General features: G+C 40.2%; 1 protein-coding gene across 6 annotated transcripts in view; it reads left to right on the plus strand.

Annotated features, from left to right (window-relative positions):
- LOC120902482 (neural cell adhesion molecule 1) overlaps positions 1 to 11699 on the plus strand; it is a 192997-nt gene extending 181298 nt beyond the window's left edge. For 5 of the 6 annotated variants that reach the window (XM_040311264.1, XM_040311260.1, XM_040311262.1 and 2 more), the window contains exons 17-19: positions 5965 to 6154; positions 6336 to 6397; positions 9988 to 11699. In XM_040311264.1, coding sequence (XP_040167198.1) covers positions 5965 to 6154; positions 6336 to 6397; positions 9988 to 10470 — 735 coding nt within the window. In that variant the 3' untranslated portion in view covers positions 10471 to 11699. The remainder of the gene's footprint in view (positions 1 to 5964; positions 6155 to 6335; positions 6398 to 9987) is intronic. The other variant, XM_040311265.1, reaches the window with a different exon arrangement.
- Positions 11700 to 16524: the final 4825 nt, after the last annotated feature.

The following is a 16524-nucleotide window of genomic DNA, read 5'->3' on the forward strand; positions in this document are numbered from 1 at the left end:
TGACACTTCTTTGAGCAAATTGTAATGATTTGACATATCAATTGTAAAATGTCCAATAATCTCCCTTTTGGTGGACTGTTTAAAACCATTTCGAAAGAATTAAAACTGTTAAATTTAGTCAGAATCATGTCAAATAATTAATTAAGTGGCAAGAAGCACCCCCTAATTGCAAAATTCTACGAAAACTATTGATATTTTAGCTGGAAATCACGAGATTCGACATACGCGGAAATTCGAGATACGCGGTTTTTTGCGGTCGTTTTCGTTTTCATTAACCGTGTATTTCGGGGACTGCCTGTAAACTGGACTTCTAATTTCACTTTATTTGTCTTTTATTATTATTTTTTATTTTTTCATTGATCAGAAAAATTCTGATTATTTTTCTTAATTAAGCACTTAATTTAGGTTGCATACATTTATCACAGACTGGAGCATAGACGTTCTTTACACGAATTAGTGTTTCATTAAAACCAAAGAGTTGGTGGACTTGGTTAAATACTCTGCTCATAAAAGTAATGGGGTCGGATGAGCCATAGGTTGTTCTGCTGCATAGGTTGTAATAAAGCCGTTGGAGCATGATATTCATGTTGTTGGAGTATTGAACAGCAGGCAATGTTCTCTGTTAATATACCTCCAACGAAAAGTTGCTGTGCTGCGCGGAGTCTATTAATGAAATATTTGCAAACGTGATAAATAATAAAAAATCTTTCAAAATGTCCCAGCGATATGAGCTTAAACATAAACTCTCATCTCTTCATAAACCAATTATGATCGCGCAAACCCCCTACGCTGTGCTTTTTATATGTTTAACTTAAAACTGCTTTTTTGAATTATAACGCGAAACTTTTGTGTGCTTACGCAAAGCCGTTGCTCTTGATATGTCGGTTCTTGTATTAAAATTCGAAAAGCTGGCAATTGAAATAAAAAAAAACATTGCAATCTTACCATCATAAAAGCTTTCGAAAAGTCATAACCATTTAAAGAGCAAAAATATGCCCTATAATCTAGCCACTAAACAATCTGTTATTTTTGTGCAGGAAACCGATTCACTTGGTTTCAGAAAAAACACCTTTCCAATTAATACAGCACATTTAAACTGCTCCAAGAGCTCGCTTTACATTCTTGCAGCTGAACGCTCAATCGAATGTAACGATCTGAACGATAAAGCGCCCATTCGCCCATCGCGAATAATGACTACAAACCGGCGCCCCGTACAACTCCTAAGCTCCATTCCCGTACAACACAAGGGAACAGAAGCGGTGTGTGTGAGGCAGCGGCAAGTGTTTTGCTGCCACAGCACAGCTGCATCCACAGTTCGTTAGCTGCACCGGCGGCACGAGATAATGCACTCACGTTGAATGGCAATTGGCCCGCACGGTGGGAGGAACGCGCGAATCGTTTCCCATTATTGCACCTTTCCGGATCGGCGGATCATTCATTCCTGGTGCCACATTGCATATCCGGGGAGTTTTTGTGTTTTGGTTTTGTTTTTTTTCTCCCGCTCAATGTTGTTGTTGTACCGCTGAGCAGAAATAAAAGCAAAATAAAACCCGCACAATGGAAACATGCTTGCTTGTTTCCGACTGCTTAGCTGTTTAATGTGGGCAGCTGCAGAAGAAGAAAGCTGCCGTTGCCCGACCCCCGTTTCCACCAGCAACCAAGAACATTGCGAACGATCGAGTATTAGTGACGGTGTTTTCATGTTTTCTCCTTACTTTTCTCCTTTCTGACCGTCAGACGAGTACGGTGCACGAGTTTGTAACGAACCGCTGGAGAACCGTTGTTCGCTCTTAATTGGATGAGAAACCATTTTTCATCTTTCTATACAATGCACCTCCGGGTGAGTCGCGCGTGCACCCGTTACTGCAACTGTTTACCAGCCAGCTAGGGCAGCTAAGCATCCGGAAACAGTAGTTTCTTGCCGCCACCCCGCATAAAACCCAGCAGCGTGTTGTTTCGGGCGGGGGACGGCAAACTTTCTCCGAACCTGCTGGCGCCGGGAGGGAACCGTGCACGCCTTCTTACCCCTTCGCAAATCAAGCCCCGAGCTAAACGGGCGTACGAAAATCCTGACGAAACGATGCGCGTTGCAGCAGCAGCATTATCCAGTGTGGAACGAGCAATCCTCCCATACCATCGCCGCAACTACCTTCCGCTGCTGCAAGGTGTTGGGGTGAAAATTAGATTAAATGCAATTAAAATCCGCCGTCAAAGCGTTCGCGTCATGCCGTACGCTGTCGTAATTTAGCCATTTCGGCATTGTTTCGCTAGCCATTAGCACCAGCGCAGGAGCGCCAGCAAACGCCAACCGTTTTCGGCACAGCCACCGGGCGGCTCCATCGGAACGGAACAGCGAGCTAGTAAAAAACCTTCCCTCTTCCTTATCACTCTCTCACGAGCCCGGGCTCTGTCTTTTACAGTGCCGTGTGCTTCTTTGGTTTTGTTTTTTTCGTCGTAAATTTTGCACTGTTAGTTTTTTCTGGTATTTTTTTTACTTCTGCTTTCCGCCGTTATCTACACAGACTCTACCGCTTTGCACCAACCAGATTATGGTTTGCTGAAATTTCTGTTCCTCCATTCCTGTCCCGACCCGTCCACCCCGTTTTTAAAGAACAGCAATCGTAAGCCGAAAACAACAAACCGGAAGGACTTGCTGGCATTCACTGCTGGTGCTAACTGCCTTTTTTTATATTATGGTTGAATTGTGGGAGAGAGCGACAGAGAGAGAGCACGCAACAAAAGCTCCAAATTCCTCCACCATTGTTTTCCACCTCTGCTCAGTGTGTCGCATGAATGTGGAAGCGAGTGCGGGTATAAAGAAAAAAAATCGCCTTCCTGCGTCTTGTTCCGAGCGTAATTAAATCTTCGTTTTTCACTTTCCTGCTACCCGTAGGGCAATTCTGTTTCACGCAAACCTGTCCCTGCCACAAAATACACGAACGGGGACGGGTATGTGCAAAAATGGAAGAACAAGTAGAAAAATCTCGTATAACAAAAAAACAGGTTTCAGTGCTTTCCAACTTCCACAGCAATGAAAAATGCTTACACTGGCCGGCCGCTTCAGTTCGATGTTTTATTTCCATTTTATTACTCGCTCGTAGGACATGTACTGGCTGGATCTATTATTGTACGCCGCGATAATCAGTGTGGTGTCAGTGGCAAGGAAGGAGGGCGTTGGAAAAAAAAGTGTCCACCCGCCCGGAGCGTTCTCTTTGACACTCACCCAACCGCTGCCACCCGCAGCCGGCGTAAAACCACTTTGTTTTTGGGGTGGGTGGGCAGGCGGTAATTCACGTTTTGCGCCCCATTATAATTGAATGATGTTTCGTTCATTAAACAATAGAAAGTACGTCTTGTGTTCGTTCGCCGCCTTGCCCACTTGCCTGGCTGGGGATGAGCAGCGGCACCCCACATCGAGCACCCCAGTCACCTTGTCAGCTGAGTGACGAAACAAAAGCGGCAGAAACACAGAAACCGTGCAAGACAAGATGTCAAAACTTCTTGACTTTGCGAGAGCTTTAAAACGAGCGCAAAATGGCAATTTAAATGTGTGTGTGTGTGTTTTTTTTTATTTTGCTCTGCTTTTCGTGCTTTTGGGAAAAGGAACGAATAAATAATGAGAGTGAAATTGATTTGAGCCTACACGTACCCTCCTTGTACGGTGCATTAATTGATGAAAGGTAGTGTTTTATTTTGGGAATGGTTCAAGGGAAAAGTGGAAAGGTCACAAAGTGGTTGTAGGCTTTGAGCTGTGAAAACTTGGCCTGTTTCTTGTTATTAATTATTTCAGAATGCAATTCGAGCATCTCAACTGCTCCGCGATAAATGGAATCTTGTCAAACAAGAAAACTGTTAAGGATAGGTTGTCAACGTAGTGATGCTTAACCATTAATTAACCAGATTTGCTGTTAGTAGATTGGTTGGTGAGCGTTATGAATCATTGCCCGACTATGAGTCCACGTTACGATTACTAGCTCTTTACTCCTTCACAACCCGCCAAAAACACACCCAATCCTTAGTAGTTGTCTCCCTCCTGTGTATCATCCTGTATCAAATAGATGCAGCTACGTGATTCGGCTTTATTCCTATTAATGTGCCCAACCGATCTCTCTGCATCTTTTTGATTTCTACATATTCGTCTCAGTTTTCCGTCCCCGCTTAAGAACCCTTCTTAATTCCATTTCTCATTTGTGATTACGTTACGTTACTTACATTTTTCATGGCTATAATACAGGATAAAATCAGTTAGTACAGTTTAGTATACTTAATAAGAATAAAATATGTGTAACTTTTAAGGCAGGTTATATAAATAAAACGAATTGAGTTAATTTAATTTAATTTAAATGCAATCATCCCAAAACTATCTATACTACTTACACATAGTTTAATCGGATTTCTCAATCACACACTCTTTGGACTCCTTCACATGGGAATAGACGCTTTTGGCGCTTTAGCGATAAAGCCGTCCCATTTCTGAAACTTTTGAGACGGGATATTGAATCTATGACACCCATAGTGGATGGTAAAATGTTCCACACTTGCCCCATTTCTTCTCGACAACAGTCCAAAAATCATGAAAATCCTTATAGCAAATTCCATATGAAATTCCATTTCCATATAAATAATTCCATGATTTTATAGTTCAAAATGCGTCATATAGTATTAAAAAAGTGACAGCTTTATAAGGCACAACAAAAGTATCACAATCCTTACGAAAGTGTTCAAACAGTGTGCCAAAAGTATCAGAAACCCTGATAACGCTGTTCAATTTTCTTAGTTCTACTAAATGCATCGGCATAGTCAACTGTTAACTTGGTACCACAAAATCAATTCTGTTTATAAGGGATATAAAAGAGCTTCTCCTACTATATGGACTAACTTTGAATATGTTACAAGGTAATGAAATTCACAGCAACAAATCATGCGCATTGTGCAATAAAATCACATATGAACCATACATTACATTCTATATGCTGGAAAAGTGGTACGCGTTTCAAGTAACTTAATTACACCGTAATCACGTCTGAAAAATTACTTTAGTTAGAGCAAGCCCTTTAATTAAAATGGTTTTTGTTTAACTTTTTCTTAAAATTGAAATAACGAAACAGAACTCCTCGGAAAAATAAAATATTCGGGATCAAAGTGCTATTTTGAGTGAGGTACTGAAAATATGCACATTAGTTCGACTGATGATACATCAGAATGGTAGTGTTCTCAGAAAAAAACATAACTCTATCAATTCATCCTAAATTAAATGATACATGATGAAAAAATACAATTTGACGCAGCCTTTTTTCAAATATTATTTATGTTTACATAATATGTAATACTTAAAGACCAACATATTGTTATAAAAATCAAATAGTTTGAAATTACTACAGTGCACTTAAATTTAAACAGTTTTCTAGCTCATTGATCTTGAAAGTACTCAACTAGTCGTTATGCATACAACTAGCCTGATGAAATTTTTAATTAGCCAGCAAAACACTAAAAATAGTTAAAAAGCCATTCTATCCGGTTCCTGCACTATTAATTACCCATTTTTCATTTTCCCACAGCACAACTGTGTGTTTGCTCTCCCGGTTCAACCCGCTTCCTAAACCTGTGCAGTGAAAACTTCTCTTCAATAAGATTAATTAGCTGATTGTTTGGCTGTGGTAATCTGTTGGAAAATTGACTGCAATCTTTTCCACTCGTTCGGTTGGCTATGGTGCTTTTTTGTTTGCCCCTTTTTCCGCCTTGAGTCTTGTTTCACGAGAATAACGGAGGGAATTTTGCTTCTTTCGCCTCCGTCCAATTGTTGTTACACCGCTGCACTGTTTAAATGCGATTTTTCTTGTACAACGGCTATTTTTTCTTTTCCTTTCCGGTCCCACGGATAACACAATCCTTTTTGTGTGTGTGCGCGCGCTGGTTGAATTGCATAATATTTCATCACGTCTAACAACGGCGTACCAACATCAGAAATCCGCCAAACAAAGCCCCCGCTGGCAGCAGGGCAACAGTGGCGGTGGCGTCGGTGGCGTCGGTGGCTACGGCGGAACCGGAACCGGATGCGGACTGATCGTCGATGGACGATTGCGGGACGAAAAGCTGGGCGCACCGGATGGGATGGAGGACGAGCGGGACCCCGACGTAATACCCGCCCAGTTCGGTAAGGCTCGATTAAAACAAATTTATTTCAATCAAGCTGCAGCGATTGCAGTAACGGAATAGTATGCTTGCTTGTTGGCTTGCTTTTAGGAATGGGTTTTTCTCATCAGCTCTTTTTTCTCTCTCTTTCTTTCGTTTTTTTCCTCCGGAATCACTTCCACAACCCCGTGTACCCGCTGCAGCAGTGTCGAACGATTCAGAAAGTGTTAGCTTCAACTCTTCCAAGTGGCCAAACGGGAACTTTGTAAGTATGCTGCGGAAAAGCTTTTCGCGCTGAGTTACATTGTATTTTCCACTGACTGTGATGCTTTTTACAAAGTTTTACCTTACGGTTAACGGTCCAGTGTGGTTAATGGTGTTCATTCGTAATTTTCTTTTATCGACCTCTAAGTAGTAGTTTGAAAATTCAACTTACTTGTTTGAAATGATCGTGATGTTATGTAGAAGGTTCTTCAATGGTATTTCCAATAAAGGTTTAAAATGGTTCATTAATTGGGATTAAATAATCACTCTCATATTAAAAAAATCCAAATGTAGTTTCTTACAGCTCATCACAAAAAGTTTTATTTAGAGGCCACTTTATTGTAATTGGCTCACCAAAACTCAATTATTGGATTTGGTTTTTAAGAGTTTAGATGTCCAAATGTAATCTTCTATCTTGGTAACGTGATATGGTAGCATGAATTAATATTGAACAGAGCATACGACCTGCTTTACAACTTCAGTTAGACAATAAATACTGTTCTTCTTTGGCACAACAACCGTTGTCGGATAAGGCCTGCTTGTACCACTAATGGGCTTGGCTTTCAGTTACTTATTGATTACCATAGTCTGACATACAAGAAAGTCAGTCTTACGCATGAGGCACGGTCCATTTGGGGCATGTTGTTAAGTCGTGCGAGTTGACGGCTTACTACGAGACCGGCCCCAAATAACCTTTTTTATTTTTATAGGTATGTTAAATACATGAATTATATATACAAAAAATCTTGTTTGAATGCTGTTCACAATACTCACGGTCCTTGTGGGCAGAGGCAAATCAAGCTTTACGCAAACTAAGCGGCCGCTTCTCTTCGCGAATTCAAGAAATAAACCCACACCTCGATCTTCCTTCGGTCGAGAATATCTCAATCATCCATCGAACCCAACACTTGTTTAGCGGCTACACTTGAGAGACCGCTTGAGGCTTCGTAATAATCAGTCACTGGTTGTGGACGGCTTAAAGAGACTTTACGAGCGGATCCGGTTCCATGCGTGTAACAAAGCTATCTCACCGGATCCTGGACATCTTAATGCACCGCACGTCGGTGCGATTGTTTTATAGCTCTTAAAGTTCGACGTTGTAGATTAATCTCCAACGCAGCTAACAAGGCTTTAACTGACTGATATAGACAGCGTCCATCTCAAAGAGGCGTAGTCGAGTGCTAGAACTATAAAGTTACTATATAGTTGCAGCTTTGACCGTCGTGACAAGTTCTTTGAGGTGAACTGCTTCCTGAATCTATATAAAGATCGGTTAGCAGCCTCGATCCTTATGCACAATTAAGTAAAGTGCGTTTATCTATCTGCACGTAAGCCTCAACTATAAAAGAGCCACATATTAGCCACAGATTAATGTTGTGAATATGATCAGCATATGTCAGCATATAGCTTAAATTTTAAAAAGGTCGTTAAGACAACCTTTAAAACTTATCACAGTTGCCTTAATGTTGAGTTTTAAAGTTTTCTCGCTTTAACTTTCATCTTATCGCCAACTTGTATCGCAATGCATTGAAGGTCATAATCATATCATGACCATGATCATGTTAATGGTTGTTATTGAAAATAATAGTGTCGAATGATGAGTGCTAAATGTATTGCAAAAAACGATAATTTCCTAAAATCTACCAAAATTGACAGCTTTGAATTCATCACAAAAGTATAAGTTATATAAAAACTTACCAAATAATGATATTACTCTCTATTATAATACAACAATGCAGTCTACGAATCTGTTGTATTTGATATACATTTTTAGGCTGGTAGAAGATTCAAATATTGAATGTGCTAAGCCCCTTCATTATTTCGTGTCATTTAATTCCCTACCAATCAATAATACCAAGCTAGAGCCTTATGAGCAGCTTGTCTCAATGTGTGCCACCACCAGCTCGTCACATACACTCATAGCCACAGAAAGTATCAAAATAAAAGACATCCAGAGCACTGAAAGCATTCGCCCGTACATCCTCTGCACCTCATTTTCAATCAATTCATTCCATTTGCTTATCAATATTTGAATCAATATTTGCAGCAACGAAGCAACGAAGACTCTGGTACTCTGTTACCAAACCCTGTCCCATAGCAAATGCAGTGTCAAACAATAAGCCATCGTCGTAAGCACTCCCTTGCACGAGGAACATTTTAAAGCTTCATTCTTGCAAAGCACAATATATGTCCTCATGCCACCGTCTGGAACCCGCCTGGAACGTGCTGATGCGTTGCCACTAACTTGCTGACAAACCGATAAAAGTGCCTTTTGCATGCTGGCTCGATTTCACGTATTAATAATACATTGCTGAAATTCGTTTCCTTTGGCACCGTACCCCGCACGCACAAGACACAGACGACAATGTTCGCAGACAATCGATCCGGGGCTCAAATATTTCTTTTCACTTCAACCATTGGGCAATATATATATACGAGTACGTATCGGCAAGCTGCTGCACGATGCAAACATTGGCCACACCAGAACACCCCAGAACGTAGCGTAGCCTTTGTCGATAACAACGTAAACCTACACCGTACACGACCGAAGCATCGCACGGGTGTAAAGCCACCTAAGAGCGCCCGGGAAGTGGTAAAATAGGCTGGACGACGTTGTCGTCGGCCTTGTCGTCGTCGATGTTGTTTTTGTTGTTGTTGTTGTGAAATCTGTAAAAGAAAAACAACTGTAAACAGCACCAGAGAAGTTGTTCAATTGCCCAAATCATCGAGAGAAACCAACACACTCCATTCTAGACAGAACAACAACCCTCATCAACGAACGAACCAGAGCCGGCGCCCTTGTTATGCTTACGCTTTTTTGCACTGGATAAATCGTATCGTGTCAGAAATGTGTTCCTCTCATTTCTTTACAATAACCGCAACAAAAAAGATCGCCCTCGTAACACCAATGAGGCTGTTCATTTGGGTGCTTTTTTGGCACCTTTGCCCACTCGACTGTGCTTCCGGGCGGGTGGCCGGACTGCACACTGACTGATGATGTCGCCGGGTGTCAATTATCTTTTCATGTTCTCGGCTCACTCGTTGGACGCTGGACACGCTTTCAACCCCCTTTCTCCGCAATTCTTAATGCGGCTTGTTAACAGCTTGTCGGTCGAAAGGATGCTGTTGCTTAGTCAAAGGTTGTGTGTTTTTTGTACTCTCCATGATTACGATCTCGGCAAGGCACTGTTTCTTGTATTGTGTTGAGAGACGTCAACTACTAGACTGGAAAAAAGGCTTTCACTACTAATTGCTGTCTGGGTCATTTTGAAACTATTATTGTTCGTTTAAAGCATTATGCTACCAAAAACTGATTTAACATCAAGGCGTACAGAATAAACTGCTGTAAAGCATTACGGCAATAAATCCTTCGTTCGTTTGCGGATCTTCCCGAGGAAAATTCCCCCGAGTGCACAGATTTCCAAACCACTCGCACCCATTGTTGCGATGTTATTGTCGTAACAGAAAATTAATTACCAGATCAAAAATCAATTAAATAATCGTACACTTTTCCTCTCTTTCTCTCTCTCTCTCACTCTCTCTCTGTCTCTTTCTCTCTATTTCTCTTTCTCTCGTCCGTTCATGTCACAGTACGACAGATATCCAAACCATGACATACGACCATCGGAGCTTCTGTTACCGTCCGCGGCAGGGACATTAGGACCGACAGCGACGGCGACGACGAATCAATTACACCCGAATGTTAATCAACCGGGTGATAGTATTAAATTAGGTCCATACTACACGCCCAGCGGACTATTGACGGGTGGTGGCGGTGGTCCCACCGCACCGGGTACGACCGGCACTACGCTGGCGGGTGCCTACCTCAGCCCGGCCGGGTCACATCCCCTCGACAGTGGCGGCTTGGACGGGGTCGGCGTTGGCGGCCCGCTAATGTACAGCAGTGCGGGCAGTGGCCAAACGCTCGTCGGTAACCATCATCAATCAAGCCTGCTGCCGAACGGGACCGCCGGCAGCACCGGCACCGGAGTTAATCCTAACGATTATGACATCAATGTACATACCATCAAAAATATGCTAATGACGACGCGCGTCCCCGAGAGTTGCGTTTAGTTTTGCTGCGACCACAGACCACAGCCATCCGGCATGCCATCGCGGGCAGTGGAAGTTTTCTCAAGAATGATGCTTGCGTAAAGGCACGGCGCACACGGCGATTCTGGCTGATGGAAGTGTTTTTGTGAAGGCGGAGAGCGGCTGCTTCCAGGAGGGTGTTGTTTTTTGTGTGTTTTTAGAAGATGCTTGCGCCTTTGAGTTGTATCTCTTTACCATGCAACAGGTTGCATTGATGAAATCTTGAATCGTTATTGAAAAGATACACCTAAAAACATGTCTAGCTAAATTGATCAATGAACGGCAGAGTTAGAAACAGAGTTGGTAGTCTTCCTTTCCGACAAAAACAATGCTTAGTTATTATTTTCTTCAGTATGTTAAATTGTTTACCTAGTGAATGTGAACAATAAAAAAATAATGTGAAATCCTTAAACAAAAACGTTGATTGGTCCCCTTTAAATTACTGAACAAATTCTTCAATATAATTTCAGTTTATCATAGTATAACAATTAATTTGATATTTCGTATGATGCGCTGCTATGGTCTTATCTTAGGTGTCAAATGTGTCATTAAATAAATACGAAAATTGTAAACATTCCTATATTTGGCCTTTTCCGAAAGCATTTAAATGCAAATTGATAAAATTTGGTGCTTTCAAAATGGAGACGGATTTTCATTGAACCACAACTTTTCGCACCAAAAACACATGGCATGAATCACAGATCATTGATCAAAGCTCAGTACACTATTTTGAGATTTTTACTGAGACTCTAAATATTCTTTAAAATGTATGTTAGGTAATATTCTCGTTAGGAGAGTTTTTGTAGACTCGAAGAAAAACTTCAAATAAGGACACATTTTCGTATTTATTTTCTACCACATTGCCGTACATTGTTTTAATCCCAAATTTTATTGACAGAGTTGTTATATGTCCAGCATTTTTGACAGCTTATATCAAATTTTTAATCTGTATAATTTACGTTCCCTGGTGTAGCCGTCCCTGGTGGATACAATTTGCCCCAATTGAAAAAAATAAACCATAGACATGCACATAATCAATGATGAACAATAAAAATATTTTTCTATAGCATCTTTGCACAAATTTAAAATCTTGTTTCATGCGTTAAACAATTAGTTTAATTAAAAGCATTATTTACAAGAAAATAATTTATTACTTATTAGTTTTTTTATTAAATAACAAACAATATTAATTTAAATGTGAAATGAAAATATGCGAGGAAAATCACAATATCAAACTTTAAAAAATATTTTGGAAACTGAAAATTAAACTAAGAATAAATTACAAAAATAATAAAAAAAAAAACTTCGAATAACTGTGACCGAGCTAAACGATTTTATCTAAACTGTCAAATTATCAGAAGTGTTAGTTTTTTTAAATATTTTTGTTTCATAATATAAATTTATGATATTTTTTTAGATAATTTATTCCGCCTTTTATAGGTTCATTGCAGCGCATCAATTGATGGGAAGACCCAATTTGTAAAAAAATTGTTTATTTTAAATTACTTGAAACGAATTACTATTTAAATTACTTTTCTTGTGTTATAAAAATTCATGAAGATTAAAACTCACTAGATAAATTCAACAAAGGAACAAAACAATTGTCGTTTATTTTGTATACCTTCCAACATAGTGCACAAAGGCCAAACATGCTTGTTATCACAAAGTAAAGACAAGAATTTCGTGTTAAAAGAAAACAAAAAGACAAGAGTACCGAAACTAGTTAACTGTTAGTGAAATGAAAAACTCTCCTGTCTTGTTTTTGTGTAATGCTTCAAAGCCATTTCATTCGTTAATTAACGTGAACAACCTGCTCGTTATGGTGCATGTGTCCAATCGGAGTGTGTCAAAGCACGGAAGCTCACTTGAAAGCGCACTGGAACTGCTTTCCCCCGTACCAGCCGAGGTACAAAATGTTACAAAACATCAAACGTTGAATGGTAACCAGAAAAAGCAAAAGCAACAATACTTGAAAACGATTTGAACCTTCAAGTGACCTAGAATTTGCAGCAACTTTTGTAACACTTCACAAAGAAAAAACAAAACCCCGGGAGAGAAATAGAGGAAATGTAAGCTGTGAGCATCGCCGAGAATTGTTCGTGTTCGGTACTGGCCGTTAAGATGCCCGTTAAGTTTTTCTGTTCAATTTGCATTTACAACATGGAATGAACATTAAACGTTATATCAAAGTCTTCGTAAAATGCTTACCAAACATGCCGAGAGTTGCATTTAATTAAAAAAAAACTAAAAGAGTGTGTAATAGAAACAAAAAAATACAAGACAAACAACTAAAAACATTGATGTTAACGTAAATGTAATAGAGTATATGGAAGAGAGAAAACCTTGTATAGAAGAAGTGTTTTAATTAGGAAAAAAACGTACGCTGACCACTTTTATTTCGTATGACGGTGAGTGGCGAATACTTAAACCAAGTAAAAGACCCATAAAATACGCCATGGAGGCGCATGGTCGCTCACAATTTTACCTAGGTAGTCCAATTGAAGTGGAGCGCTCTTGTGCTGAGCGCCGATGAGGATGAGGTGCTTGCTAGTAGCCAAATCTCACTGGAACTGCCTCAAATTACCATGAATGCCGCATAATTTGTTCCACTCCATATCACGACAGTTGTGTGCCAACGTTTTTTAAGTAAAATCCAACCGCCCTCTCAAACATATCACGCAAACCTGTATGATCATTTTCCAATAATCCATCAATACGTAGAACCATATCAGTAACGGTAATGATTTTAAATCCTCGTAACAAACGTGCTCCCAACATATCTCCGATTTCAGTAGGGACGTTCACCAAACCAAATCCAAAACCACACATTTTCTCGCATTGTTTCCGGGTGTAGTAGTAATCGCAGTACAATAGAACGACCTAATTGTATATAGGGACGAGTGTTTTTTTTCCCCAACCACACGTGTACATGACACCTTGTATGATTGCAAAACAAAAATTGAATAGAGAAAAAAAGTGGACCCCGGCTGGTGGTGTAAATAATAGTGTAGTTAAAAAAAAAAGAAAACTTTACATGGCGTTTTAAAACCAAAATAAAACAAAACCTCTACATAATCGTAATCTCAGATAGGTACACAGCCCCGCAAATAATGGCTAGATTTTATAAACATGTCTGTTTTCTTGCTCGTTTTTTACTCCTTCTTTCGTCTAGCACTGGCAAAACTGCAAAGCTCAGCCAAGAGTTGTACAGAAAGTTAGCAGGCTCTAGAGAAAGAGAGAGTGTGTGTGTGAGAGAGAGAGAGTGGAATTCATACTAGCAACGCATAAATGGAATATGTAAAATGTGTTCGTGAAATGGAAATTTGTTCTAATTTATAGAAACGTTACCGTAACGGAGGGATAGCGATAAATCATCAGCGATAAAAGGTAAAACAATAAAAAACAGAAGAGGAAACAGAAAGCAAAACAGAAAGCAAAACATTGTAATGTTGTTGTACAAAACAGGAGATGGACATAAAAATATGATTGAAAAAATGGGAGTAAAAAACAAGATCAGTAACAGACGAAACAACCATAGCAGATAGTTTTAAATACACAACAGAAAAAGAAGAAAAAAAAAACAATAAACAATCCAAACGTTTGGAAGTAATAAAAAAAGAACAACATTGCCGTTTTAAAACAGAGTGTGTGTGTTTTTTTTTTATTTGTAGTGTTTTATCGTTTCTACTTTTTCTGGTTTTCCACATCGATTACAGACTCATGAGTCATTGCGCTTACTGTGCATTTGTAAGCGTTTAACGCCAGAGCGTTAATACAAACTCAAACAACCGGAAGCGCAAGTTGCACACCGTGGAGCACATTTTACCGCTTGCCGAAGCATACTGATACACGCGGAATTTTACACTAATCGGTCGGAAAATGACCAAAAAACCCAGCGTCCATGAATGATGAACAACAATGCTCATGGACACGTTTCAAAGCAATGGCAAAAACTTGCCACCCAGAAGGGATTGTGTGGGCAGGAACGAGCCGACTGCGACAGCTGACAATGCTAGCCACTACGCGTTCCTTCGCCGACTCTCCCGTTCCCCACACATACGCAAGGGTTCCGTCCCCCACACTGAACAATCGCACCACAGCTGAGGGTGTTTCTTTGCCGTTTGCCGCAGTTAGTCACGGGTAGGAGACGAGGGTGCAAAATGGACATGCGGGGCAAAAAGGACATCCTTGATTTACGCATTTTTTCACGGGACAGATAAATGCCAAAACCAGTGGCGTATTTAACGGTAAGCAAAGTAAGCAATTGCGGGGAGCCCCGTCAATGAGGGGCCCCGGAATTTTTAGTCCATTATCCATAATAGTTGATAGAATATGGCACTGTATTAGCAAGGAGGGCCCCGTGGGTGATGGACGTTGGGGCCCCGCGCTAGACGAACCCTAAGCACCCCCCCCCCCCCCCCCGGCAGCAACCAAATTTAAGTTGAAATGTTACATAATCAAAGAAAGAAGCCGAGTACCCTCCAGTAATCATGTACAAAGGGGCCTCAACACTTCTTACTGCTTAGGGCCCCCGACACTGTAAACCCGCTGCTGGCCAAAACTCAAAATGTATTCCATGGAGTGTTTTTGTTTGTAACTATATAAGTTTTATAATCCATTATTAAACAACAGTCAAGGTTTTTGTTTTATGATATGGTACTGCTATAATATTTTTCTCAAGAAAACAGAATAATTGTAGCAATTTACTTTACAATTGAAACAACGAATATATAATTGCTTCACGTGGGGCAACATGGGTAGGCATGCTTGGAGCAAAATGAGACAGCTACTTTTGGCACATGGCGCTTCATGAGAATATGATGTTGTATTTGGTGATCAAATTTAGTCTTTCCCCGAGTTACGCCATACTTGTGTTACACTTGTGTGTGTTCGAGTAACGCGATTTTTTTTTTAATTTTGGCACTTATCACTATACAAATTCTACTAAACATCCCAACACTATTCCTAGTACAGTTCCAGGTACAGTTCTTCAAAATAAATGAATTTGGCAGATATTTCTAGATCAGTATGGCTTCATCGTTGCTTCCACGACCGGTATGGGTTTAGCATCAGTTACAGGTCCTTTATGGGTTTACTTTAAGTTTCAGGACTGATATGGATTCATGAGTAGTTCCAGGACTGGAATGGGTTCAGTATCACTTCTAAGTCCGGTGATGGTGATACAGTCGTCAACTCGTACGACATAACAACATGCCCGTCATGGGTTCAAACACCGAATAGACCGTGCCCCCATACGTAGGACTGACTATCCTGCTACGGTAATAATAAGTCACTGAAAGCCAAGCTCACTTCACTAAGTGGGTACAGGCAAGCCTTGATCGACAGCGGTTGTTGTGCCAAAGAAGAAGAAGACAAGTTCATGATAGGTTCCAGAACTGGTTTGAGTTCATGAGCAGTTCCAGTATTGGTATGGGTTCATGGTAGATTCCAGGACCGGTAAACGTTCGTAATAGGTTCCAGGACTAGTACGGGTGACTCAATCATCAGTTCCGTTTATGTGGGTTTATGATAGGTTCCAGTGTAGGTATCGGTACATGATCAATTCTAGGACCGATATGATCAGTATCAGTTCCCTCCTGAAAAAAAGAAAAAAAATGATCAGTATTGGTTCCTGGATCGATTTGGGATCAGTATCAGTTCCTGGTCTTGCATAGCTTCAGCGCCGGTTCTGAAGGCATTAGGTGATGTGGAGTTTAAAAAAATAAAAATAACTCATTGTAATTGGTTTTCAAGACCATTATTTTCGGCGTACTCTTTACAGTAAAGGGAATTTTTGCAATTTATTTGCATAGCCCTGTAATCTGGCCAAATTAACTAGTTATGTCAAATCAGTACAATTTCCTCCAACAATTGTCCAATGGCAAAAAAGTACATTTTGCTAAAAGTTTGAAATCGCAAAAAGTCCGAATTAACCGAATTTACTACACAAATTGTATGGAATAAGTAATGAAATTCATATACGTAAGTTTTAGATTTAATCAAAATAACTAATTATCATCTATAGTTGACTGTAAA

The sequence above is a fragment of the Anopheles arabiensis genome, chromosome 3 (assembly GCF_016920715.1).
Source record: "Anopheles arabiensis isolate DONGOLA chromosome 3, AaraD3, whole genome shotgun sequence".
NCBI classification, from domain to species: domain Eukaryota; kingdom Metazoa; phylum Arthropoda; class Insecta; order Diptera; family Culicidae; genus Anopheles; species Anopheles arabiensis.